General features: G+C 49.2%; 1 protein-coding gene across 2 annotated transcripts; it reads left to right on the forward strand.

The window, feature by feature from the left end:
- The first annotated feature begins 199 nt into the window (after nt 1-199).
- On the forward strand, nt 200-24,958 carry LOC115083466 (gastrula zinc finger protein XlCGF57.1-like). 2 transcript variants are annotated; one of them, XM_029587314.1, is made up of 2 exons: nt 200-251; nt 22,248-24,958. In XM_029587314.1, the coding sequence occupies exon 2, from the start codon at nt 22,547-22,549 to the stop codon at nt 24,449-24,451; it is 1,905 nt and encodes a 634-aa protein (XP_029443174.1). In that variant the 5' UTR covers nt 200-251; nt 22,248-22,546; the 3' UTR covers nt 24,452-24,958. The 2 variants fall into 2 exon arrangements, with proteins under 2 accessions (XP_029443174.1, XP_029443175.1); XM_029587315.1 differs by having other exon boundaries at nt 204-251; nt 22,251-24,958.
- Nucleotides 24,959-25,550: the final 592 nt, after the last annotated feature.

Here is a 25,550-nt window from a genome sequence, read left to right on the forward strand (position 1 = left end):
AGGGGAACAAATCTGGCAGTTCCTGGGGATGAGGGGTCTTGGTGTCCTCTCTTCCATGATAAAATAAGAGATTAAACCCAGCTGAGCCCCTCCATGTGTCCCTGAGCGTTTCTGGTTTGTGTTTCAGGTGCCGGTGATGTTTGAGGACCTCGCTGTCTCTTTCTCCCAGGAGGAAGGGGGGAGTTTAGATGAAGGACAGAAGGAGCTTTACAGGGATGTGAAGGAGAATTATGAGATCCTGAGCTCTGTGGGTAAGGATTGCATTATCTCTATTTTTAGTAAATACAGGGGATGTTTTACTAAAAGTCATTTTTCCCTGGGTCAGCTCCACACCAGAGATGTGCAAGCAGGCCTGGATTATCAATAGGTGCACGAGGCCTGTCCTCTGTCCCTCTCCTCACTCTTTTCCTGGTCCTCAGTCCCTCTCCTCACCCTTTTCCTGGTCCTCAGTCCCCATTCTTTTTTTTTTTTAAAGTTGTAACTTTTTTATTGGTATCAAATAGTATCATACATGTCAGAATGCAAACAGTCACAATACCGTTACTCACAGCGAAAAGTAAATTAACTGAACATCATGACCAAAAGATCCTGGAAATACCAATTTTTCCAATCATCCATTTCCATCCCCCCCCTCTCGCACATAGTCATCATGTGAAAGATCATACAGATAATAATAAAGAATATAAGTCCTATTGATAATAAAAGAATAATACAGACAATTTGAAAAGTATAGAGAATCAGATCCATCTGTAACAGTCCCAAGTCTAAAAAAAAAAAAAAAATCCTACAAACAGTCCTGTAAGAAGCATTACAGAGGAAGCATGTTGCCTTATAGAAATCGAAAAACTGTTATACATGGAAACAATTATTGTGCATCTCCATCATTTGGTTTAGCTATGTCAAACCTTGAGGTGTTGTCCATTGCATATATTTATACCATATTTTGTGAAATTTAGCTAATGTCTTGTGTTTATGGGCCGTAATTTTCCCCAAGGTATGCATAACTCGCACCCTGTCATAGACATCCTGGATTACTGGGGGTGACGTATCCCTCCATTTTTTGGCAATTGCTCCCCTGGCTGCGGTTACGACATATTTAATAAAAACATTATGAAACTTAGAAAGCTGTGGATCGTCTTTGTTCAGTAACGCCTGCGATGGCACAAGGGATATTGGCTCTCCGAGAACTGTTGTCAGCCAGCGAGCAACAGCATCCCAGAAAGGTGTAAGGCAGGGACACTGCCACCACATATGAAAGAAAGTTCCCGGTGCCTGGCATAATCTCCAACAAAACTCAGAAACAGTGGCTCGTATGCGATGTAGCCTATCTGGGGTCAAGTACCACCTGTATAGCATCTTATACCCATTTTCAATGTGGGAAGCAGATATAAGACCCTTACCCATTGAATAAGATAGATGTTTCCAATCCTCCAACGGCCAATGTTCCTGCAAATCCCTTTCCCAAGCAATAACATGAGGAGCCTGGTCGCTTAACCCTCCCATTAGCATAGCATATATACGAGCTATGTGTCCTCTCACCTTCGCAGCTTGTATGCATAAGGCTTCAAATGGCGTGATCCCCAGCGGGAGCTCTACTGTCATCTGATTGTGGGTTAGAAAATGCAACACCTGGAGATAAAAGTAATGATCCTTAGAATCAAGATGGAATCTCGCGGATAGCATTGGAAAGGACCGCACCCCACCAGGATCCCACATGTCAGATACCTGCATGATGCCCTTAACTTTCCATCTTCTGGCAATATCAGAGTGTGCTGCGTAACCAAAGGAGGTGTGGTGAAACAAGTGGGTGCTATGAAAATGTGTCCTCTGGCCCACTAAGACCGACCGCCAAGCATTCCAAATAGTGATTGTCGCCTGAACGGTGGCAGGTAGCTTAGCAGAGGGAATCCAGGTGGATCTCCTCTGCCATAGTAATGCCGTGAGGGGAAGATCTCCCACAATTTCCTGCTCTAATTGTACCCATGGCTTTTGGTGGGATTTATTATGCCACTCCACCGCCGCCTTTAGATGTGCAGCGCCCTGGTAACCCACAATATTGGGCATGCCTAAACCTCCTTGTAACTTAGGAAGACATAAAATCTGCCTTCTGATCCTTGGTTTCTTCGCCCGCCACAGATATTTAAAGAATCGGCTCTGCCATTTATGTAGAAATTTTTTGGGTATTACTATCGGTAGAGTTTGCAACAAATATAAAACCCTTGGCAGAATATTCATCTTTAGTACCGCTAAGCGACCCAACCAGGAGATGTGATAGCGATCCCACTCCTCCAGATCCTTGTAAATTCTGGCTAACAAGGGAGGGTAGTTAAGTTGAAAAAGATCCCTCGTACATCCTATGTAAATCCCCAAGTATTTTATTTTCTCTTTAGCCCACTTAAAGGGATGAGTCTTCCTGAGTTGGTCCACCATTACCGTCGGTACGGATACATTAAGCAATTCAGATTTTTCCCAGTTGATTTTAAACCCCGAGATCTTGCTAAACGCCGAGATCTCGTCCGTGATGGCCAATAAGGATGAGACAGGGTTAGTTATGGTAAATAAAATGTCATCTGCGAATAAAGAAAGTTTAGAGGAAAATGAGCCAACCTTCACCCCCTGGATAGCTGAATTGGCCCTGATATGGTGCGTGAATGGCTCCAAAAAAAGAGCGAAAAGTAAGGGAGACAGAGGACACCCCTGGCGTGTGCCTCTACCCACAGAAAAAGGTTGTGAATACCCTCCATTAATCTTTAAGCAAGCTTTCGGGGCCTCATACAGCTTTTGTATCCAGCGTATAAAGCGATCCCCAAAGCGAAAACATCTCATAGTGTGGAATAAAAAGGGCCAATGTACATAGTCAAATGCTTTTTCAGCATCAAGCGCTAGTAACAATAGAGGGGTATGGTGCTCTCGAGCCCAGTCCATAAGATTTACTATTTTCCGAACATTATCGGAGGCCGTCCGGCCAGGTATGAATCCTGATTGGTCAGGATGTACCAGTTGCGGGAGCAGACTATTAAGCCTATTCGCCAATATTTTCGCCAGGATTTTCATATCTAAGTTAATCAGTGAGATCGGGCGATAGGACCCGCACAAGGTGGGATCACGGCCCGGCTTAGCCAAAATTGTAACCCCTGCTAGATTAGCTGAAGAAGATAAGGACATATCCCCCTGAAGGGCATTAAAAAGCTTAACCAATAGTGGCGTAAGTTGTATAGCAAATTTTTTGTAAAAGCCAGCCGTCAGGCCATCCAATCCCGGGGACTTTCCCACTTTTAAGCTCTTTATGGCCCAGGTGACTTCCGCTGGAGTCACATCCCGATCCAAAAACTCTTGATTATCAGGGAGTATGGTTGGAAGAGAGGCATGAGATAAGTAGTCTTCTATCTCTGGGCTATTAATGGCTAAATCAGTAGCATACAATTCCGAGTAAAAACGTATAAAGCGTTGCCGAATTGCAGTGTTAGAGGTCAACATAGCACCCTGTTCATCTTTTATTTTAATAATATTATTTTGCATTTGTTGGACTTTCAATTTTCTGGCTAATTGACGTCCCGCTTTGTTCCCCCCTTCATAGTATTTTTGCTGTGTAAGAGTGAGTGAGTGCGCTATGTGGGCCGCTTCTAATTCCTCCAAGTGTGCCCTGAGTCTGTCCATTTCTCCCAAGATTGCCTCATCTCCGCTACTCTTATGTTGGAGCCCCAGTTGTTGAAGGCTCTGTAGCGTTTCCGTTTTATCTTTGTTACGCTGCTTTTTCAAGAAGGAACCTCTGGCCACAAATTTCCCCCTGAGGACTGCTTTTAAACAGTCCCAAACTAACATAGGGGACATACCGTCCTGGTCATTAAATATCAGATATTCCCTGATCTCCTCCTGCATCTGCAACACAAAGTCAGCCTCCTCTAGTAGACTCTCGTTCAGCCTCCAGAACCGCTGCCCCCTGTCATAGGAATTTAGTTCCAACTGGATAGTGATCGGGCTATGATCTGACCAAGTAATGAGGTCTATTTGTGGATTTTTAACTTGATTGACACAGCTTTTAGCTATGAGGAATAGATCAATTCTGGAGTATGAACAGTGAGCTCTCGAGTAAAACGAAAAGTCTCTGCCCCTGGGGTTCCATATGCGCCACACATCCAGTAGATTTAAATGAGTCAAGAAAGTTTTAAAGAGTTTACGGTCTTTCAGAGAAGTGTAAGCAAAACCCTTAGAATTATCTAGAAAGGGATTCAGAGTGATGTTAAAGTCACCCCCTACTATCACGTGACCTTCCGCCCGCTTGTCTATCAAGGTACGAATACGACTTAGGTATGCACCCTGCCCACTGTTCGGTACATATACATTAACAAGTGTATATTTCTCCCCGCCCATCACAACAATGAGTATGAGGTATCTCCCCTCAGGATCTTCGTACCTGGTTACCTCTTCATACATTACATCTTTGTGAATTAATACTCCTACCCCCAAGTATTTATGGCTTAATGGGCGAGGCACCCAATACTGAGCCGGGTAAGACGGGTGTTTAAGGAGGTATTCATGACGCCTCTTCAGGTGAGTCTCCTGAATGAAGGCCACGGAAACCTGGTGTCCAATCAAGTCTGCATATAAACAATGCCGCTTATACGGGGAATTCAATCCCTTTGCATTAATAGATAAGTAATTGATGACCACCATGTTTTCAATGTCAGGTAACTATGAGAAATCCTAGCCTGTACATTCCATATGCGCGGGACATCATGTACACGGGGCTCTAGTGTGGACTGACTCTGTGCCCAAGTGTTTCTAAGTATGTCTGTGTTTAGCAGTAAGAACCTGTGACCTGTGCGAGAACCCCCAATTCCTATTCCCCCTCCCCCCTCCCGCTTTACCAATTTCCCCTCTAGGTGGACCATCGCCCCCGTCCAACCCAAGATCATAATGGAGGAATTTGTCATCCCAGGGTGACTGCCCCACCATCCCCATCCAACTATTGTGAAGCCAGCTAGTAACGCTGAGCTGGCTTTAAATGCTGAAAATCCCTCAGAACTAATCGGCTGTAGCAGAAAAACAACTCTGTAGCTACAAGTAACAAGAAACAACAGTGTACCAAAACTATAAAATTATTCCCGACAGGAAGAAAATACTATGCAAACCAGCACTAGGCAATATGCCGTTCCAAACGAGGTAGTACTCTTTCCAGCAAGGAAATCAAAAATGTCAGGTTTGGTCCTTTTGTGTTAATGAGGAGTCTGTTTGGCGCCTCAGTCTTTTGTCTCCTTTATTTACTCTCTGCCATTTCGGATACTCCTCTCTGCGGCTGTGAGGTTTGGTCGCCATTTGCAATTGATCAAAACCAGCAAATCCAGCGTTGTGCAAGAGGGTCGCAGCTTCCGAAAGATTTCGCACCCGGTGAGACTCGCCCTTTACCGAGAAACTCATCCCAAATGGGAATAGCCAGCGATATCGAATATTTTCAGCTCGCAGTCGATCCGTGACCGGTTTCATCTCCTGCCTCCGTCTGACAGTGAGGGGTGAAAGATCCGCGAAGATCATAATGGCTGTACCCTTCCAAAGCCACGTGGCTTGCTTTCTCGCTATGATCATTAGCTTGTCTTTCTGGGCAAAATCATGAAAGCAGGCCAATATATCTTTGGGCTTGTTAGCCACGTTAGGTCCCATAACCCGGTGAGCCCGGTCGATTTTAATATCCCCTCCGACTGTGTCACTGACCTGAGTCATTTCTGAGATCAACAGCAGCTCGCAGATCTGTTTTACTACCGCGACACAATCTTGGTTTTCAACCGACTCCGGCACTCCCCGGAATCGTAAATTGTGGCGTCTAGAGCGGTTCTCTAAATCTTCCATTTTATCATGGAGCCGTTCCATTTCTTCACGAAATTGTTTATTTTGGTCGCGGAGGCCTTTGATATGTTCGCTGTTAGCGTCAACCCGGGTTTCCGTTTCAAAAATCCGACGGCCATGATCCGCTAGGTCACCTTTCAGCTCTTCTATGGATTCCATAATATTTTGCGTTTTGGTGGTCAGCTCATTTTTGAGATCCTCAAACCACAGCTTCATTTCCGATTTAGTCGGCAGGTCTCCCTCAGCTAGTTTATCAGCCAAGGCTTCCTGCCCATCATCCTCGGCTAATCGGGGGTCGGCAGCCGCCATGTTATCCGCCACTTGCTGGTTCCCGTCGCAGTCTTGCTTCTGGTACGAATACTTTTTAAAGTCCACAGCTTTGCGTCTCGTTGACATCAGTACAGGCAGGAATGATACCGCCAATGTTTTAAGATAGAAAATTGTAGCTGATGCGTACGATATTCTGAGGATTATAGTAAGAGGTGGAGGAGCTCTAGTTTTAGGCAGCCATCCCTTGCTATGACGTCACTTCCTCCCTCAGTCCCCATTCTCTCCCTTTTCCTGGTCCTCAGTCCCTCTCCTCACCCTTTTCCTGGTCCTCAGTCCTCCTCACCCTTTTCTTGGTCCTCAGTCCTCCTCACCCTTTTCCTGGTCCTCTGTTCATCTCCTCAACCTTTTCCTGGTCCTCTTCTCCTTCTCTCCCCATGCCTTGTCCTCCCTCTCCTCTCCACTTCTCTGGTCCTCTCATCCTCTCTCTCCCCCATCCCTGAAACTTTCTCTCTCTGCTGATACTTGAGATTGCTTTCCCTCAATAAAAAGAAAATAAATTTATACAGACACACGTAAGGTTGGAAAGCAATTTTATTTATAAAATGTAATAGAGAAGATGGAAATGTTAGGGATGTGAGCAGCGCTGGTACTAACCTCTGCGCCGCCCTGTGCATAGAGTCCCAGCCGCTGCGCCTCGCTCGCACGCTGATCTCCTCACCCCCACCCCAGTGGCAGCATGGGCAGCCCTCTGTTTCTTCAGCCGCCGGAAGAGGATATGAGCGCATATCCTTTTCTGGCAGCGGTGGCGCTCTCTTCATCCTCTGCCGCCTCCCCGGATGTGCCGCTCCGTGCAATTGCATGGTTTGCACCCCTGGTCACGGCGGGCCTGTATGTGAGAGATTTTTAAGTGATCTGTGCTTTAGATGTAGATGTGCTATTGTATGTATATTAAATGTGGTTTATTATTTTAATTTATTATTGTAACCCACTTAGTATTGCAAGTCCACTATAAGTGGATAATAATAAATGTTTTTAAAAAAATAAATAGTGGATAAGCCCAGAGGAACCAGACCCACAGGAATCGTAAAGGAGGGACCTGTGTGATCTCCAGCGTTCATGCATTACAGCAGCTTTATTGCTGCTCAGATAAAAATGTCACATCATTAGTGGCAGTGGAAGGTAGATCACAACTCCTGTATTAGAATATCTTCATTGGCTCCCTGTGCAGACTCGCTCTTAATTGAAATTGATGGTGATATTCAGAAATTTGTTGTGTTCCACGGCCGTGGACAGCCACGACCGCAGCCCCCTACCTTGCCCGCGGCGGCGACCCGCCACGGCAGCTTCAAGGGTGCTTCAAGCTTCAAGGGTGCTTCAAGCTTCAAGCAGGGTGCCCGTGCTGGAGCGACGGGCACCCTGACCCTGTGCCCGTCGCTCCAGCACGGGTCCCCGGGATGGTCGCCGGGTGGGGAGCCATCCCTGCTCCTCCCTCGCGGCGTCCGGCAGTCTTTCCTCCGCGGAGGAAATCCAAGATGGCCACCGCCATCTTTAGGCGCGAGGCTGCACCTCCTCCCTAGATTTAAAGGGGCCAGGCCCCTTAACTACTCTCAGCTGTTTCCAATGGGTCAGAGTAGAGGAAGTATAAAGGGAGGCTTCCTCTGCCCATTCCTTGACTTGGCAACGTCTCTTGTAGCGCTGTTTAAGTCTGCTTGCTTTGGTGAGTCTTCTTGCATTTTGGATCCATGTTCCTGGTTCCTGTCTCGTCTTGGTGTTCCTGGTTCCCTACTTCGGATTGGCTAACGGTGATTCCTGGTGTGTGACTTCGGACTGGCAAGCGGCGTTCCCGTGGTGTAAGACTTCGGACTGGTAAGCGACGACCCTCTGGTACTTGACTTCGGACTTCCTCTGGACCATCGTCTCCAAGGGCCCACCTAAGTCCCAGCGGCCCAGGTCCCTAAGGGCTCCTCCCGGGGGGACCGTGGGCTTCCAGGAGTGAAGCCCACGTTAGCCCTCGCACCAACCTCTCGTCCCCTTGACCTCTCAAAGGTCCACCTAAGTCCCAGTGGCCCGCGTCTCTACGGGCTCCTCCCGGGGGGACCGCGTGATTCCAGTGGTGAAGACTCCATTCCTCTTCTTGACATCACGACTCTTCGTCTGCTTCCACAGTTGCCTCAGTCTCCAGTGCCAAGGGTTAAAAGACAGGAAACAGAGAATAGGATTAAATGGTCAATTTTCTCAGTGGAAAAGGGTAAACAGTGGAGTGCCTCAGGGATCTGTACTTGGACCGGTGGAGTGCCTCAGGGATCTGTACTTGGACCGGTGCTTTTCAATATCAACCTAATAAATGAAGGTTGACCGACGTGCTGCAAATGCGCAGTAGAGAGCAGCTCTGAGTGGGAGGGAGGGACTGAGTGAGAGGGAGGGAGGGATTGAGTGAGGGGGAGGGACTGGGAGGGAGGGACTGAGTGAGAGTGAGGGAGGGAGAGGGACTGAGTGAGAGTGAGGGAGGGGGAGGGACTGAGTGAGAGGGAGGGAGGAGTGGGTGAGTGTGTGGGAGGGAGGTAGGGGGTGGGGAAGAGTGAGGGGAGAGGGAGAATGAGGGAGAGGTGAGAGACAGGGATGTGAGTAAGTGGAAGGGGGGGAGGGAGAATGAGGGAGAGGTGAGAGACAGGGATGTGAGTAAGTGGAAGGGGGAGAGGGAGAATGAGGGAGAGGTGAGAGACAGGGATGTGAGTAAGTGGAAGGGTAAGAAGTTGTGGAGCAGAGAAAAAGGGAGTGGAGGAGGGCTGAGGGGGAGGGGATGGGATTGAGAGAGGGTGGGAGTGACTGAGGGAAGGGGAGAGAGGTGGGAGTGACTGAGGGAAGGGGAGAGAGGTGGGAGTGACTGAGGGAAGGGGAGGGAGGTGAGAGTGAGGGGAAGAAGGCAGTGGGAGACAGAGGGTAAGACTGAGTGGAGGAAAGGGGAGGAGTGAACGAGGGGAAGGGGGAGAGAGGGAGAAAAAGTGTAGAAGGGTGCTGTGTTAGAAAATGGACTGAAAACAAAATGTAATGTAGCCCGTTTTAACGGGCTTAACGGCTTGTATATGTTGTGAGGCCGATCGCGATCGCATGCGATCGGGCCTCCCTACCTCTTTTCCGCCGGCGAGTCGGCACGCCATCCTTCCGGCCCCCCAGAGCACGGCTCGCAGCGTGCAGACGTCCTGCCGTCGCGGGACGGCATTGGGTGCGACGCGGCTAGCTCCGCCCCTTAAAGGGGCAGGATCGCGAGGACGAGGCCGGCCCCGGAAATTGACGTCAGCAGGGAGGGAGATTTAAGCGGTGCAGTGCAGGCATCAGACGCCTTCACAATAGGTCCCGTGCTTTGCTGTGCCCTGGTGTGACTTTGCTGTGCCTGACTCTGCCTTGCCTTGCTACCTGCCTACCGACCCGGACCGTGCCTGACGCTGCCTTGCCTTGCTACCTGCCTGCCGAGACCCGGACCGTGCTTGACGCTGCCTTGCCTTGCTACCTGCCTGCTGAGACCCGGACCGTGCTTGACGCTGCCTTGCCTTGCTACCTGCCTGCTGAGACCCGGACCGTGCCTGACGCTGCCTTGCCTTGCTACCTGCCTGCCAAGACCCGGACCGGACTTGACTCTGTTTGCCTGCTGCTTGCCTCGACCCGGATTGGATTTTGCTCTGTTAGTCTGCCTGCCTGCCTCGACCCGGATTGGACTTTGCTCTGTTGCCCGCTGCCTGCCTCGACCCGGATTGGACTTGACTCTGTTTGCCTGCTGCCTGCCTCGACCCGGATTGGACTTTACTTTGCGCCACCTGCTATCTGTCCGGACCCGGATTGGAGTTGATCTTCACAGACCCCTGCCTCGCGTGGAACCCGGCTTGGGCTCGCTGGCCTGTACCTGTCTGCCTTCTCTTGCTAGGTACTGAGGGGTCTTGCTCCGGATATCCACCCTCCGGTGACGAAGGACATCCCGGTTCCTCAGGTGGGTGTTCTTCTGTGCCGGGTCAAGGGTCCACTGTTTAACAGATTGTGAAGGCCATGGACCCGGTGGATCTATCTGGTCTTCAGGCTATTCCCGGGCTTGCCCAACAGCTAATGCAGCAGCGACAACAGCAGCAGCAGCAACAACTAAGTCTGGAGGCTTTAAATGCTACCGTGGATAGACTTGTACGGCAATTAGATGCCTCACGCGGGGCCGCAGCAGCAGCTCTGGTACCACCTCCGCCTAGCGCCTCAGTATCGGTATCACATTTACCGGCACCACCTCGGTTCTCTGGAGAAGCTAAGGGATGTAGAGGATTCATCAACCAATGTTACATTCGATTCTCATTACAAGAACAACAATTTCCTAACGACCGGACTAAAACCTCTTTCATCATCTCCTTACTTGACGGGAAGGCCATGGCATGGGCTTCTCCCCTTTGGGAAAAAGGTGATCCAATATTGAACGATTTATCCAGATTCGTTTCCACCTTTCGTAAGGTATTTGATGAGCCTGGGAGACTTGCTACAGCTACGTCAGAACTCCTTAATCTACGCCAGGGTTCTCATACCCTAGCTGACTTCGCCATCGAATTTCGCACATTGGCCTCCGAATTAGGATGGCATTCGGATTGCCTTCGAGGCATCTTTCTGGAGGGGTTGTCCCCTCATATTAAAGATGAACTAGCTGGACGAGAACTTCCGGAGGACCTCGACGCACTCATTGATTTGGCTGGTCGCATTGACAGACGGATTCAACAACGGGCCATGGAATCCAGACCGCCTCGTCGCTTTGCGCCATTGGCCCCTCACTTCTCTCGACCGCTCCTAACTCCTGATACTCCAGAGGTTCCCAAGGAACAGAAGGAAGAACCCATGCAGCTTGGTAGGAGCCGACTTACACCGGAGGAAAAGCAACGCCGAAGGAGGATGGGCCTATGTCTATACTGTGGCAGCAAGGGACACCTTCTCGCGCAGTGTCCTGAGCATCCGGGAAACTACCGGTCCTAGGGATCTCGGAGGAGCAGACTCTAGGGGGCAACCCAGCTCCTCAATTCATAGTTCCTGTGACACTACAAGGAAGATATGGATCTTTCACCACCCAAGCCTTGATCGACTCCGGAGCTGGGGGGAATTTTATTCTGGCCGAACTCATCCGTCAGCTTCAGATTCCAACACAGGTCTGCAAAACACCACTGTTTATTTCTTCGATTCAAGGTGAGAATCTACCTGGACAAGTCACATGTAATACTACTCCCATATCTCTTATTACCGGAATTCTTCACAAGGAAGAGATTTCGTTTTTTGTTCTGGAAAAGACTGTCCACCCAGTGGTACTGGGTCTACCGTGGTTACAAAGACATTCTCCACACATTGACTGGAAGACCCTACAAATTTCAGCTTGGGGACCCGAATGTCAAAAGACTTGTATTCACTGGTCTCACCAACCCGCGTTATCGTTAGCCACTGCCAGGATGGAGTTACCACAGCAATACGTCGACTTTGCAGACGTCTTCTCTAAAGAGAAAGCGGAGATCTTACCCTGCCATCGAAGATTCGATTGTGCAATCAACCTACTTCCTAACGCTATCCCACCTAGAGGCAGGATTTATCCACTGTCTGGACCTGAATCTCAGGCTATGGCCGATTACATCAAGGAGAACCTCGCACGAGGATTTATTAGACCTTCCACATCCCCAGCCGGGGCCGGTTTCTTCTTTGTTCCAAAGAAAGACGGAGGGTTGAGACCCTGCATTGACTACCGGGGACTTAACGCGATTACTCGCAAGGACCGTTACCCCTTGCCGTTAATACCTGAACTGCTTGACCAATTACATGGCGCCAAGATCTTTTCAAAGCTGGATTTACGAGGTGCCTATAATCTGGTACGAATCAAACCCGGAGATGAGTGGAAAACCGCTTTTAATACTCGTAGCGGTCACTATGAATACCTGGTAATGCCTTTTGGCCTGTGCAATGCACCTGCGGTTTTTCAAAACCTGATGAACGAGGTGTTTCGGGACATGCTATATAAGCAAGTGATTGTTTATCTGGATGATATCCTCATTTACTCCAAAGATCTTGAGATCCACCGTAAGGATGTTCGTCAAGTCCTCCAACGACTAAGAGAAAATGGACTGTTTGTAAAATTGGAAAAATGCCTGTTCGAAAGACAGTCAATACCTTTTTTGGGATTCATCGTATCCACTACCGGGTTCCAGATGGATCCGGGAAAAGTGGCCTGTATTCAAGATTGGCCACAACCCAAAGGATTACGAGCCATACAACGATTTCTTGGTTTCTCCAATTTTTATCGGAATTTCATTCCACATTATTCCCATATTATAGCACCTATCACCGCCCTTACCAGGAAAGGGGCTGACACCAAAGTATGGTCCCAAGAGGCCATACGAGCATTCCAGGAGATTAAAGAAGCCTTCCTACAAGAACCCTGTCTTCATCATCCAGACCCTAACCGCCCGTTTGTGGTAGAAGTAGACGCTTCGGAAATCGCAGTTGGTGCGGTTCTCAGCCAACATTCTGCCCGGGGAGTACTGTTTCCTTGTTCTTACTTTTCCCGGAAATTCTCACCTGCAGAAAAAAACTATGGGATTGGGGATAAGGAACTTTTGGCCATAAAACTAGCATTTGAGGAGTGGAGGCAGTGGTTAGAAGGGGCGCAACATACCATCACGGTCTACACGGACCATAAAAATTTAGAATATATCAACCGAGCGCAACGCCTTAATCCCCGACAGGCCCGCTGGTCTCTGTTTTTTTCTCGATTCGATTTTATTCTTCGGTATCGGCCTGCAACGAAAAATAGACGGGCTGACGCCCTCTCTCGGGCTTTTGAGGTTGAAGATGTACCTGACACGTTGACTCACATTATTGATCCTGCTAAGTTGATGCTCGCAGTCACCGAGACGATACCCTCCGGCAAGACGGTTGTACCCCTCAGGCTGCGTCCTAAAGTGCTTGCTTGGGCGCATGATTCACTGTCCGCGGGACATCCAGGTCGAGCGGGTACTTGGGCCCTTCTTGAGCGTTATTACTGGTGGCCGCAGATGAGGAAAGATGTGCTAGCCTATGTCGCTTCCTGCCCGAAATGCGCCCAGCAGAAGCCATTGCCTGGCCGACCTTGGGGCCTCCTCCAACCCCTTCCTCCCCCCCGGGAGCCGTGGACCCATATTTCTACGGACTTTATTGTGGACCTTCCTCTCTCCGCTGGGTTCCGAGTGGTCTGGGTGGTGGTCGATAGGTTCTCCAAGATGGCCCATTTTGTACCCCTGGCCAAACTGCCTTCTGCCCCTGAACTGGCAGATCTTTTTTCCTCTCACATTTTTCGTCTACATGGCCTCCCACTCCATATTACCTCGGACAGGGGTCCTCAATTCACGGCCAAGTATTGGAGTGGGCTGTGCAAAAAGTTTGGGGTCCAATTGGATTTCACGACTGCTTTTCACCCGCAAGGTAATGGACAGGTGGAGCGGGTCAACCGGGGTCTGAAGTTGTTTCTCCGCCTCTTTGTGAATCACCGTCATGATGACTGGGCTCTCCTCCTTCCGTGGGCGGAGTTTGCTCATAATTCCCACGTCCACTCTGCCACCGGTCAGTCCCCATTCCAGATTGTTTTTGGTAAACAGCCTCGCCCTCCTCTGCCTCTTCCCCTGTCCGTGGCTTCCCCGGCTGCTCAGTTGTCCACCCAGCAGCTCCATGAACTTTGGATGACTACCAATGCTCGCCTTCACCGCGCAGCTGCCACCGCTAAACGTACTGCGGACCGTCATCGCAGGCCTGCTCCTCAGTTTAACCCGGGGGATCGGGTCTGGCTATCTACCCGTCATTTACGTCTCCGGGTTCCCTCTATGCGACTTGCCCCTCGTTACATAGGGCCCTTCTTTATCTGCAGACGTCTGGGTCCTGTCACCTATCGGCTACGTCTCCCATCCACTCTCCGGATCCACAATTCCTTCCACGTGTCGCTCCTCAAGCCTCTGATCTCGTCCTCCTTTCACGCTACTCCGTGCCCGTCTTCCCCTGTGGCCTCTGCGGATGACTCCATTTACCAAGTTCGGGAAGTTCTGGACATCCGTCGCCTTCATCGGAGGTGGGAGTATTTGATCGCTTGGGATGGGTTCGGTCCGGAGGAAAACTCATGGGAACCGATGGTCAACATCTTGGATAAGTCTCTCCTTCGCCAGTTCCATCTGCAGCATCCGGAGAAACCAGGCCCGTCCAGGAGGGGGCGTAAGAGGGGGGGTACTGTTGTGAGGCCGATCGCGATCGCATGCGATCGGGCCTCCCTACCTCTTTTCCGCCGGCGAGTCGGCACGCCATCCTTCCGGCCCCCCAGAGCACGGCTCGCAGCGTGCAGACGTCCTGCCGTCACGGGACGGCATCGGGTGCGACGCGGCTAGCTCCGCCCCTTAAAGGGGCAGGATCGCGAGGACGAGGCCGGCCCCGGAAATTGACGTCAGCAGGGAGGGAGATTTAAGCGGTGCAGTGCAGGCATCAGACGCCTTCACAATAGGTCCCGTGCTTTGCTGTGCCCTGGTGTGACTTTGCTGTGCCTGACTCTGCCTTGCCTTGCTACCTGCCTACCGACCCGGACCGTGCCTGACGCTGCCTTGCCTTGCTACCTGCCTGCCGAGACCCGGACCGTGCTTGACGCTGCCTTGCCTTGCTACCTGCCTGCTGAGACCCGGACCGTGCTTGACGCTGCCTTGCCTTGCTACCTGCCTGCTGAGACCCGGACCGTGCCTGACGCTGCCTTGCCTTGCTACCTGCCTGCCAAGACCCGGACCGGACTTGACTCTGTTTGCCTGCTGCTTGCCTCGACCCGGATTGGATTTTGCTCTGTTAGTCTGCCTGCCTGCCTCGACCCGGATTGGACTTTGCTCTGTTGCCCGCTGCCTGCCTCGACCCGGATTGGACTTGACTCTGTTTGCCTGCTGCCTGCCTCGACCCGGATTGGACTTTACTTTGCGCCACCTGCTATCTGTCCGGACCCGGATTGGAGTTGATCTTCACAGACCCCTGCCTCGCGTGGAACCCGGCTTGGGCTCGCTGGCCTGTACCTGTCTGCCTTCTCTTGCTAGGTACTGAGGGGTCTTGCTCCGGATATCCACCCTCCGGTGACGAAGGACATCCCGGTTCCTCAGGTGGGTGTTCTTCTGTGCCGGGTCAAGGGTCCACTGTTTAACAGTATATATATAAATGATCTGGAAAGGAATACGACGAGTGAGGTTATCAAATTTGCAGATGATACAAAATTATTTAGAGTAGTTAAATCACAAGCAGACTGTGATACATTGCAGGAGGACCTTGCAAGACTTGAAGATTGGGCATACAAATGGCAGATGAAATTTAGTGTGGACAAGTGCAAGGTGTTGCATATAGGGAAAAATAACCGTTGCTGTAGTTACATGATGATAGGTTCCATATTAGGAGCTACCACCCAGGAAAAAGATCTAGGCATCATAGTGGATAATACTTTAAAATTGTCGGCTCAGTGTGCTGCGGCAGTCAAAAAAGCAAACAGAATTTTAGGAATTATTAGGAAGGGAATGATTAATAGAACGGAAAATGTCATAATGCCTCTGTATCGCTCCATGGTGAGACCACACCTTGAATACTGTGTACAATTCTGGTCGCCGCATCTCAAAAAAGATATAGTTGCGATGGAGAAGGTACAGAGAAGGGCAACCAAAATGATAAAGGGGATGGAACAGCTTCCCTATGAGGATAGGCTGAAGAGATTAGGGCTGTTCAGCTTGGAGAAGAGATGGCTGAGGGGGGATATGATAGAGGTCTTTAAGATCATGAGAGGTCTTGAACGAGTAGATGTGACTCGGTTATTGTCACTTTCGAATAATAGAAGGACTAGGGGGCATGCCATGAAGTTATCAAATAGCACATTTAAGACTAATTGGGGAAAATTCTTTTTCACTCAACGCACAATAAAGCTCTGGAATTTGTTGCCAGAGGATGTGGTTAGTGCAGTTAGTGTAGCTGGGTTCAAAAAAGGTTTGGATAAGTTCTTGGAGGAGAAGTCCATTAATGGCTATTAATCAATTTTACTTAGGGAATAGCCACTGCTATTAATTGCATCAGTAGCATGGGATCTGCTTAGTGTTTGGGTAATTGCCAGGTTCTTGTGGCCTGGTTTTGGCCTCTGTTGGAAACAGGATGCTGGGCTTGATGGACCCTTGGTCTGACCCAGCATGGCAATTTCTTATGTTCTTATGTCAGCTGGTTGCATCTTCTGCTCTGCCTCGTCACCCGACAGGAGAACCTACGGATCCACCTCCTCAGGTATACCATCCTCCCATCGGTCCAAGGCTTCACAAGCCTGATCATAACAGATTGCCAAGTCCATGGACCCAGCGGAGGCATCCGCCCACCAGACCATTCCGGGAATGGACCAGCGTCTGATGGACCAGCAAAAGACCCTGGATGCCCTTGTCTCTGCAGTGGAGGGCCTGAACCAATGCATTCAGGCTTTAGGGCCCATGAACCCCACTCTGATGTCCCCACCTGTGGCTCCAGGGAGCCGCTCTACTCGTCAGGGCCCCGTGCAGGCCACCGTGGGCGATCTTGGGCAAGTGATTTCCACGCAACTCCCGGCGCCCTTTCGATACGCTGGAGACGCGAACTTGTGTTGGGGATTCCCTAGCCAGTGCCAGGTCCGTTTTTCCTTGTTGCCCGCTCAATTTCCTAGCGACCTGGTCAAAAACAATTACATTATGTCCCTGCTCAACGGGAAGCCTTTGATCTGGGCCTCTCACCTATGGGAGAGAAGAGACCCGGTGTTTGGAAACTTGAATCAGTTTCTGTCCGCTTTCCGACAGATTTTTGATGAGCCTGTCCGTAAACCTACTGCTGTCTCAGAACTACTCCGGTTGCCGACAGGGTACTCGGACAGTGGCCGAATACGCAACAGAGTTCCGTACCTTGGCCACGGAGCTAAACTGGAGAGAGGACTGCCTCCATGGGATCTTCTTGGATGAGCTGGCCTCACATCTTCAGAATGAACTAGCAGCGAAAGAACTCCCGGACGATCTCAATGGCATGATAGATTTGGCCAATCGAGTGGATCATCGCATGCGGCTTCGTCTTCCGGAAGTAAAGCAGGGAGGAAGTCCTCACCTTCTCCCAAGGGGGCATCGGGAGCCCTTCGAACACCCGCCAAGGAGCCCATGGAGTTGGGCCGCGGGAGAGTTTCTCTGCAAGAGCGCCAGCGGCGAATTAAGGAAGGACTTTGTTTTTACTGCGGCGCAGCGGGCCATCAAATATCTGCATGCCCAACGCGGCCAGGAAACTCCCGGGCCTAGGACCTGAAGGAGGTCTCTTCCTGGGCCGTAGTTCACCTGCACCTCTACTAACGCTGCCAGTGGCGTTAACATCTGCGGACGGTGAGTTCCACCGTGGACTCCAGCGGTGGACTCCAGCGCCGACAGCAATTTCATTATGAAGAGCCTGGTGGAACACTTAAAGATTCCACAAGTCCGTCTTCCAGCTCCTTTGGTCATCTCCTCGATCCAAGGTAAACCTCTTCCAGAATGTATTACACACACCTCGGTTCCCGTCCAGTTAAGAGTTGGAATCCGTCATCGGAAGCAGATGCCATTCTATGTTTTGGAGTATTCCATACATCCGGTTGTCCTGGGCCTTCCCTGGCTTCAGGAACACGCTTCTCAGTTCAACTGGAAGACCTTGCAGCTATCTCGCTGGGGGCTGAATTGTCATCGCAATTGCCTCCAATCAGTGACTCCAGTTTTATGCTCCATTGCCTCCACCAGTCTGGGGCCTGCCGGCCTCCTATGCCTCGTGCGCGGACGTTTTCTCGAAGCAAAAGGCCGAGATACTTCCACCTCATCAATTGTTCGATTGCGCCATCAACCTCCTCCCTGGCACTGAGCCTCTTCGGGGGTGCACCTATGCCCTCTCGCCTGCGGAGACGCAGGCCATGACAGAGTACATCAAAGAGAACCTGCAGAGGGGCTTCATTTGGAAGTCAACGTCCCCAGCAGGGGCTTGGTTCTTCTTCGTCGGAAAGAAGGACGGAAGCCTTCACCCTTGCATTGACTACCGGGGCATGAATGCTGTAACGGTCAAAGACCGTTACCCCTTGCCCCTCATCTCCGAGCTCTTCGATCGGCTGCAAGGTGCGAGGATCTTCTCCAAGTTGGATCTCCGAGGGGCCTACAACCTGAACCGTATCAAGGAGGGTGATGAATGGAAGACGGCCTTCAACACCCGAGACGGTCACTATGAGTATTTAGTGATGCCGTTCGGGCTCTGTAATGCTCCAGCGGTGTTCCAGAACACCATGAACGAGATACTCCACGATCTCTTGTATCATTGCATGGTTGTGTACCTGGATGACATTTTGATATTCTCAGACTCTCTGACCACTCACCGTCAGCCCGTCATCCAAGTATTGCAACGCCTCAGGGAATATAATCTGTATGCGAAGCTTGAGAAGTGCCTTTTTGAGCGGTAGTCCCTTCCCTTCCTGGGGTACATCGTTTCCAATAAGGGATTCCGTATGGACCCCCAGAAGCTGAAAGCCATTCGGAAATGGCCGCAGCCATCCGGACTGAAGGCACTCCAACGGTTTTTGGGTTTCGCCAACTATTACCGCTCTTTTATACCTCGTTATGCGTCCATCATTGCTCCGATGACAGCCCTGACCCGGAAAGGCGCGGATTCCAAGAATTGGCCTCCAGGAGCGAGGCCGCCTTTTGTCGCCTCAAGGAGACATTCCTGCAACAACTGTGCCTTCGTCATCCGGATCCGCAGCGGCCATTTGTCATCGAGGTGGACGCGTCCTTAGAAGGCGTAGGAGCTGTTCTGAGCCAGACTTCCAAAAATCATAAGGTACGCCCGTGTGCCTTCCTCTCCCACCAGTTCTCTGGCAGAGCGGAACTACGCCATAGGCGACAAGGAGCTCTTAGCTATAAAGGTAGCCTTAGAAGAGTGGCGCCCTTGGCTAAAGGGGGCACAACACCAGTTTACGGTCTACACAGACCATAAGAACCTTGAGTACCTGCATCAGGCACAGCGACTCAACCCTCGTCAGGCATGTTGGGCCTTATTCTTCACTTGATTCAATTTCATTCTACGCTACAGACCTGCTGGGAAGAATCTCAAGGCCAACACCTTATCACGTGTATTCGATTCTACAGAGACTTCTGATGACCCACAGTTCATCATCGAACCGTCACGCTTCCTACTGTCTGCCACCATGACCATCCCTCCCAGGAAAAATCTGGTTCCGCCGCACTTGCGGAAACAAGTCCTGGCGTGGGCTCACGATTCCCACTGCTCCGCTCATCCAGGACAATCCTGGACCTTACAGACCCTGCACCGATACTCCTGGTGGCCGAAGGTCAACAAAGATGTCCGAGCGTACGTAGAGTCCTGCCAGTCATGTGCTCGCCATAAGAGGATCCCCGGTTCGACCCCAGGCTTGCTTCAGCCTTTACCAGCTCCCTCGGAACCATGGACCCATCTGGCGACCGACTTCGTGGTCAACCTGCCATTATCCAGTGGCAACATGGTCATATGGGTGGTCATCAACCGGTTTAGTAAAATGGCACACTTCGTGCCACTCCTGGGGTTGCTGTCCACACCACAGCTGGCCCAGCTGTTCGTCCAGCACATCTTCAGACTACATGGCCTACCAAGAAGTATCCTTTCGGATTGAGGCCCTCAATTTACTGCCAGGTTTTGGAGGGCCCCCTGTCAGAAGCTCGACGTTACCTTAGACTATACGTCTGCTTACCACCCGCAGACCAATGGTCTTGCGGAGAGAACGAACCAAACTTTAAAGAAGTTCCTCTGTATCTACGTCAATGAGAAACAGGATGACTGGGCAAGTCTGCTACCATGGGCAGAATTTGCACTCAATTCTCATCTTTCCACGGCTACCGGATTTTCGCCATTTCAGGTAGTATATGGGAAGCAGCCACGCCCGCCGCTGCCAGTTCCCATTTCAGTTACGTCCTCGGTAGCCCAACTCTCTGCAGATGAGTTACACCGCCTGTGGATTTCCACACAGCGCGTACTGATCAAAGCCAGTCAGGTGGCAAAAAGGTATGCTGATCAGCAAAGAAGACCTTACCCGCCTCTCAGGCTGCGTCAAAAGGTATGGCTGAGCACACAGTTCATCCGCCTGAAGCTGCCATCAGCGTGATTGTCCCCGCGAATTATTGGGCCGTTTCCCATCATTCGACAGGTTGGTGCCGTATCGTATCAGCTTCATCTTCCGCCTTCACTCAAGATACACAACACGTTCCATGTCTCCCTCTTGAAGCCTCTGGTGTTATCTTGGCCTTCCAGTATGCCTCCGACTCCCCAACCTTTTGCCTCCGAAGATGACCTCACCTATCAAGTCCGAGAGGTCTTGGACATGAGAAAACATAGAAAGACATGGGAGTACATGTTAGCTTGGGAGGGGTTCGGCCCCGAAGAAAACACCTGGGAGCCATTGGCCAACATCTTAGACCGGGGCTTGCTTGAGCAATTCCACAGAAACCATCCGTCTAAACCCAGGCCTCCGGGGAGGCGCCCTAAAGAGGGGGGTACTATTGTGTTCCGCGGCCATGGATGGCCACGACTGTGGCCCCCTACCTTGCCCGCGGCGGCGACCCACGGTGGCAGCTTCGGGGAAAAACCCTGACCCTATGCCTGTCGCTCCGGCGTGGGTCCCCGAGATGGCCGCCAGGTGAGGAGACGTCCCTGCTCCTCCCTTGCGGCATCCGGCAGTCTTTCCTCCGTGGAGGAAATCCAAGATGGCCACCGCCATCTTTAGGGTCGAGGCCGCGCCTCCTCCCTAGATTTAAAGGGGCCAGGCCTCTTAACTACTCTCAGCTGTTTCCAATGGGCCAGAGTAGAGGAAGTATAAAGGAAGGCTTCCTCTGCCCATTCCTTGACTTGGTAGCATCTCTTGTAGCGCTGTTTAAGTCTGCTTGCTTCGGTAAGTCTTCTTGCATTTTGGAACCCTGTTCCTGGTTCCTGTCTCATCTTGGTGTTCCTGGTTCCTGACTTCGGATTGGCTAACGGTGATTCCTGGTGTGTGACTTCGGACTGGTAAGCGGCGATCCCATGGTGTAAGACCTTGGACTGGTAAGCGACAACCCTCTGGTACTTGACTTCGGACTTCCTCTGGACCATCGTCTCCAAGGGCCCACCTAAGTCCCAGCGGCCCGGGTCCCTATGGGCTCCTCCCGGGGGGACCGTGGGCTTCCAGGGGTGAAGCTCCAGTTAGCCCTTGCACCGACCTCTCGTCCCCTTGACCTCTCAAAGGTCCACCTAAGTCCCAGCGACCTGGGTCTCTACGGGCTCCTCCCGGGGGGCCGCAGGCTTCCAGTGGCAAAGACTCTGTTCCTCTTCTTGATGTCACGACTCTTCGTCTGCTTCCACAGTCGCCTCAGTCTCCAGTGCCGAGGGTTAGCTGGTCGCATCTTCTGCTCTGCCTCGCCACCCGATAGGAGAGCCTACGGATCAGGTATACCACCCTCCCATCAGTCTAAGACCCTTAGACTGATGGAAGGGTGGTATACCTGATCCGTAGCCTGAGCATAACATAATATATTCTAAGTTAGGATGTTATGAGCCACTGATATCATTGAGGGCTGAAGGGACAGGGATGCTTCTGTTCCCTCTACTCGTGAGTACTGATTGCTACTAACATGTAAGAGAGCCTTTACTTTCTCCTGCTCTTCCAGCTGAGTTCAGGATGGAGGGTGATTTACGAGTGTTTGAACACTTTATTGTGTAAGGATGTTTTTAATTTATCCACTCTATGTGATGATATTTTATCTGTTTTATTTGTGATTAAATGTACTGGTATCTTTGTAACCCAGCCTGAGCAATTGCATTGGAAGAGGTGAGGTATAAGTTTTATAAATATAAAATAAATACTGTACAGTATGGTAAAGTGAACCACAGGAGCTCTATAAAAATGTTACACACAAGTTTTCACAGGCATCTCCTAAAAGCTTCTGCTTCGTCACAGATTTCTCTACTCTCAGAGATCCCATGTGATCATTGTGTGATCCTTCAGAAAGTCTAATCCCAGGTCATTGAATGATTTCCATTCCATTGTCACTGACCCATGTTTAATTCCTTCTTTTTATATCCAGCAGATAATAAGTTCATACAGGAAGAGAAGAGGGAGGAGAATCGAGAAGAGCACCCTATAGTACTGGCACTTACACAAAGACAATCAGGAAATGTCTGTGAGAATCTTTCCCAGAAGGCTGCTTGGGGAGAGACTTGCCAAAGTCAGCAGGAATTGGAGAAGAAGCAGCGAGACCCTGCAAGAGATGCACCGGATGGAGTCACTGCGAGTGTGAGAAGGGACAGGGAGCTCATAGACAATCTCAAGCACAAGAGACCCCTAAAAGCAGAGAGACCCTTCCAAAGTACTAACAGTGATCAGATGACTTCTGACCTCCAGCGAATAGAGGAAAAAGGGAAGAAATCCCTTTACTGTGATTCCCGTGGGAAAACCTTTGATAGGAAATGTCATTTTGTATTGCACCAGAAAACCCACACAAGAGCAAGACCTTTTCCATGCTCTCAGTGTGGAAAATGTTTCAAACATAAGTTAACCATGAAATTACACCAGAAAATCCACACTCAAGGGAACATTTTCACTTGTATTGAAAGTAAGAAAAACATTTCTAGCAGGGAATCCTTAGTTATACACCAAAGAACACACACAGGTCAGGGCCCCTCTCATTGCCCTCAAGATGGGAAATCTTACAGCTCTCAGTTCTCTTTATTAAATCACCAGAAATTTGAGACAGAAGAAGGAACATTTTCATTTTCTGAAAGTGGAGAAAACATTTACAAGCAAGACCTAAATGCAAACCCAAAACCACAGAGAGAAGAAAAATTATTCATGTGTACCTCTGGTGACATACACTTAAATAAGAAAGAAAACTTCACACAACAACTAAAATTCCAACCAAGAGAGAGAGCAATTTCACATAATGAATGTAATAAAAGCTTATGTGAGGGCAAAGACTTTTCAAGAGATAGGAAAAAACTTACTGGTGAGAGAACATTTTATTCTACTCAGTCTGAAAAAAGCTTCAGTAGAAAGCTAGAAGTCCCACAACAGAAGAAAATCGCCAAAATAGAAGGCCAGTTTATATGTAGTGAATATGGTAAAAGCTTCAGTCAGAAAGGAAAGTTCAAATCCCACCAGAGAATCCACACAGGAGAGAAGCCATTTACATGTAGTGAGTGTGGTAAAAGTTTCAATTATAAAAGAAGCTTAAAACTCCACCAGAGAGTCCACACAGGAGAGAAGCCATTTACATGTAGTGAGTGTGGTAAAAGTTTCAGTTATAAAAGTTGCTTAAAACTCCACCAGAGAATCCACACAGGAGAGAAGCCATTTACATGTAGTGAGTGTGGTAAAAGTTTCAGTTATAAAAGTTGCTTAAAACTCCACCAGAGAGTCCACACAGGAGAGAAGCCATTTACATGTAGTGAGTGTGGTAAAAGTTTCAGTTATAAAAGTTGCTTAAAACTCCACCAGAGAATCCACACAGGAGAGAAGCCATTTACATGTAGTGTGTGTGGTAAAAGTTTCAGTAGGAAAGAAAATCTCAAATCTCACCAGAGAATCCACACTGGAGAGAATCCATTTATATGTAGTGAGTGTGGTAAATGCTTCAGTAGGAAAGAACATCTCCTATCTCACCAGAGAATCCACACAGGAGAGAATATATTTACATGTAGTGAGTGTGGTAAACGCTTCAGTCAGAAAGGAAATCTCATATCTCACCAGAGAATCCACACTGGAGAGAAGCAATTTATATGTAGTGAGTGTGGTAAACGCTTCAGTCAGAAAGGAAATCTCAAATCTCACCAGAGAATCCACACTGGAGAGAAGCAGTTTATATGTAGTGAGTGTGGTAAATGCTTCAGTAGGAAAGATAATCTCAAATCTCACCAGAGAATCCACACTGGAGAGAATCAATTTATATGTAGTGAGTGTGGTAAACGCTTCAGTCTGAAAGGAAATCTCAAATCTCACCAGAGAATCCACACTGGAGAGAATCCATTTACATGTAGTGAGTGTGGTAAACGCTTCAGTAGGAAAGAACATCTCATATCTCACCAGAGAATCCACACTGGAGAGAAGCAATTTATATGTAGTGAGTGTGGTAAACGCTTCAGTCAGAAAAGAAATCTCAAATCTCACCAGATAATCCACACACGAGAGAAGCCATTTACATGTAGTGAGTGTGGTAAAAGTTTCAGTGTGAAAGGAAATTTCAAACGCCACCAGATAAACCATTTACATATAATGAGAGTGGTAAAAGTTTAAGTCCTAAGATATCTTTCATATAGCATCAGAGAATGTATGCTGGAATGTAACCAAATGCTTGTACTTTGCGTGGTAAAAGGTTCATAACAAAGGAAAAACTTTCAAGCCACATAGGAGTCACATGAAATACATGCACTCTCCTATAGTTTTTGTTATTGTAGAATGGCCTTATAAAGGTATTAAAAAGTTGGATGCAAGAACAATACAACTTCTTCATATGCATCAAGTAACCTTTAAGAATTAACGTATGCTAAGATTGTACTTTATAACAGCTGAAGGTCCTGTGGGCCTTAAAGATACAAATACCCAAACAGAGTTGAAGTATGAAAGTGAATGGCCAAAATTGTACTCCAGGATCAAAAGGTCCCCAGCTTGAGCTCAGAACTCCACCTCTCCTTCCCATCGCCACCACCTGCCCCCTTGTACAGTTCCTACCCCACCCCGCCTCCCCTTTGCGATTCATCCCCCACTCTGTCGCCTCTTGTATATAATTAATTTATGTCCAACCTGGTTAACCACATGTAATCTCATTTAATAACTGTGGCGCCCGTTGGCTCTACAGTAAAGTTGTCACCTTTTAACTTCCTATCCTTCCTCCATCTATCATTGTAATTTCCTTTCTCAGTTGTCTGTAAACCGACATGATGTTTTGTTTTTTTTTACGAATGCCGGTATATAAAAGTTATAAATAAATAAATAAAAATAAATAAGAACTGGAGGTAATGATGGTGGCGGTAAACATGCGGGATCTTCAGGTGAAGGTCACATCTTTGCCACAGTTATAGGCCCTGGGGAACCTGCTCAGGAATAGTCCTTAGACGTTAATGACAAAATGAACAGGGGCCAGGATGGAGGCACACAGTTCCCTGAGGATGAGAACTAGAGAAGGTACTGCAAATTTCATGCATAATCCCTGCATTTTAAATCTAGAGGGTGCAGAAATGAGAGCCCACCAAAACCTGGAAGAAGAAACAGCATCAAAGTTAAACTGCAAAAAAATATCTACTGATCTTAATTAAAGATCTCAAAGTGGAGAAATAAAAACAAGGATCAAAACAATTGTAGAACAATTTGTATCACAGCATTTTTCTTAGACATC

The sequence above is a fragment of the Rhinatrema bivittatum genome, chromosome 2 (assembly GCF_901001135.1).
Source record: "Rhinatrema bivittatum chromosome 2, aRhiBiv1.1, whole genome shotgun sequence".
Classification (NCBI taxonomy): Eukaryota; Metazoa; Chordata; class Amphibia; order Gymnophiona; family Rhinatrematidae; genus Rhinatrema; species Rhinatrema bivittatum.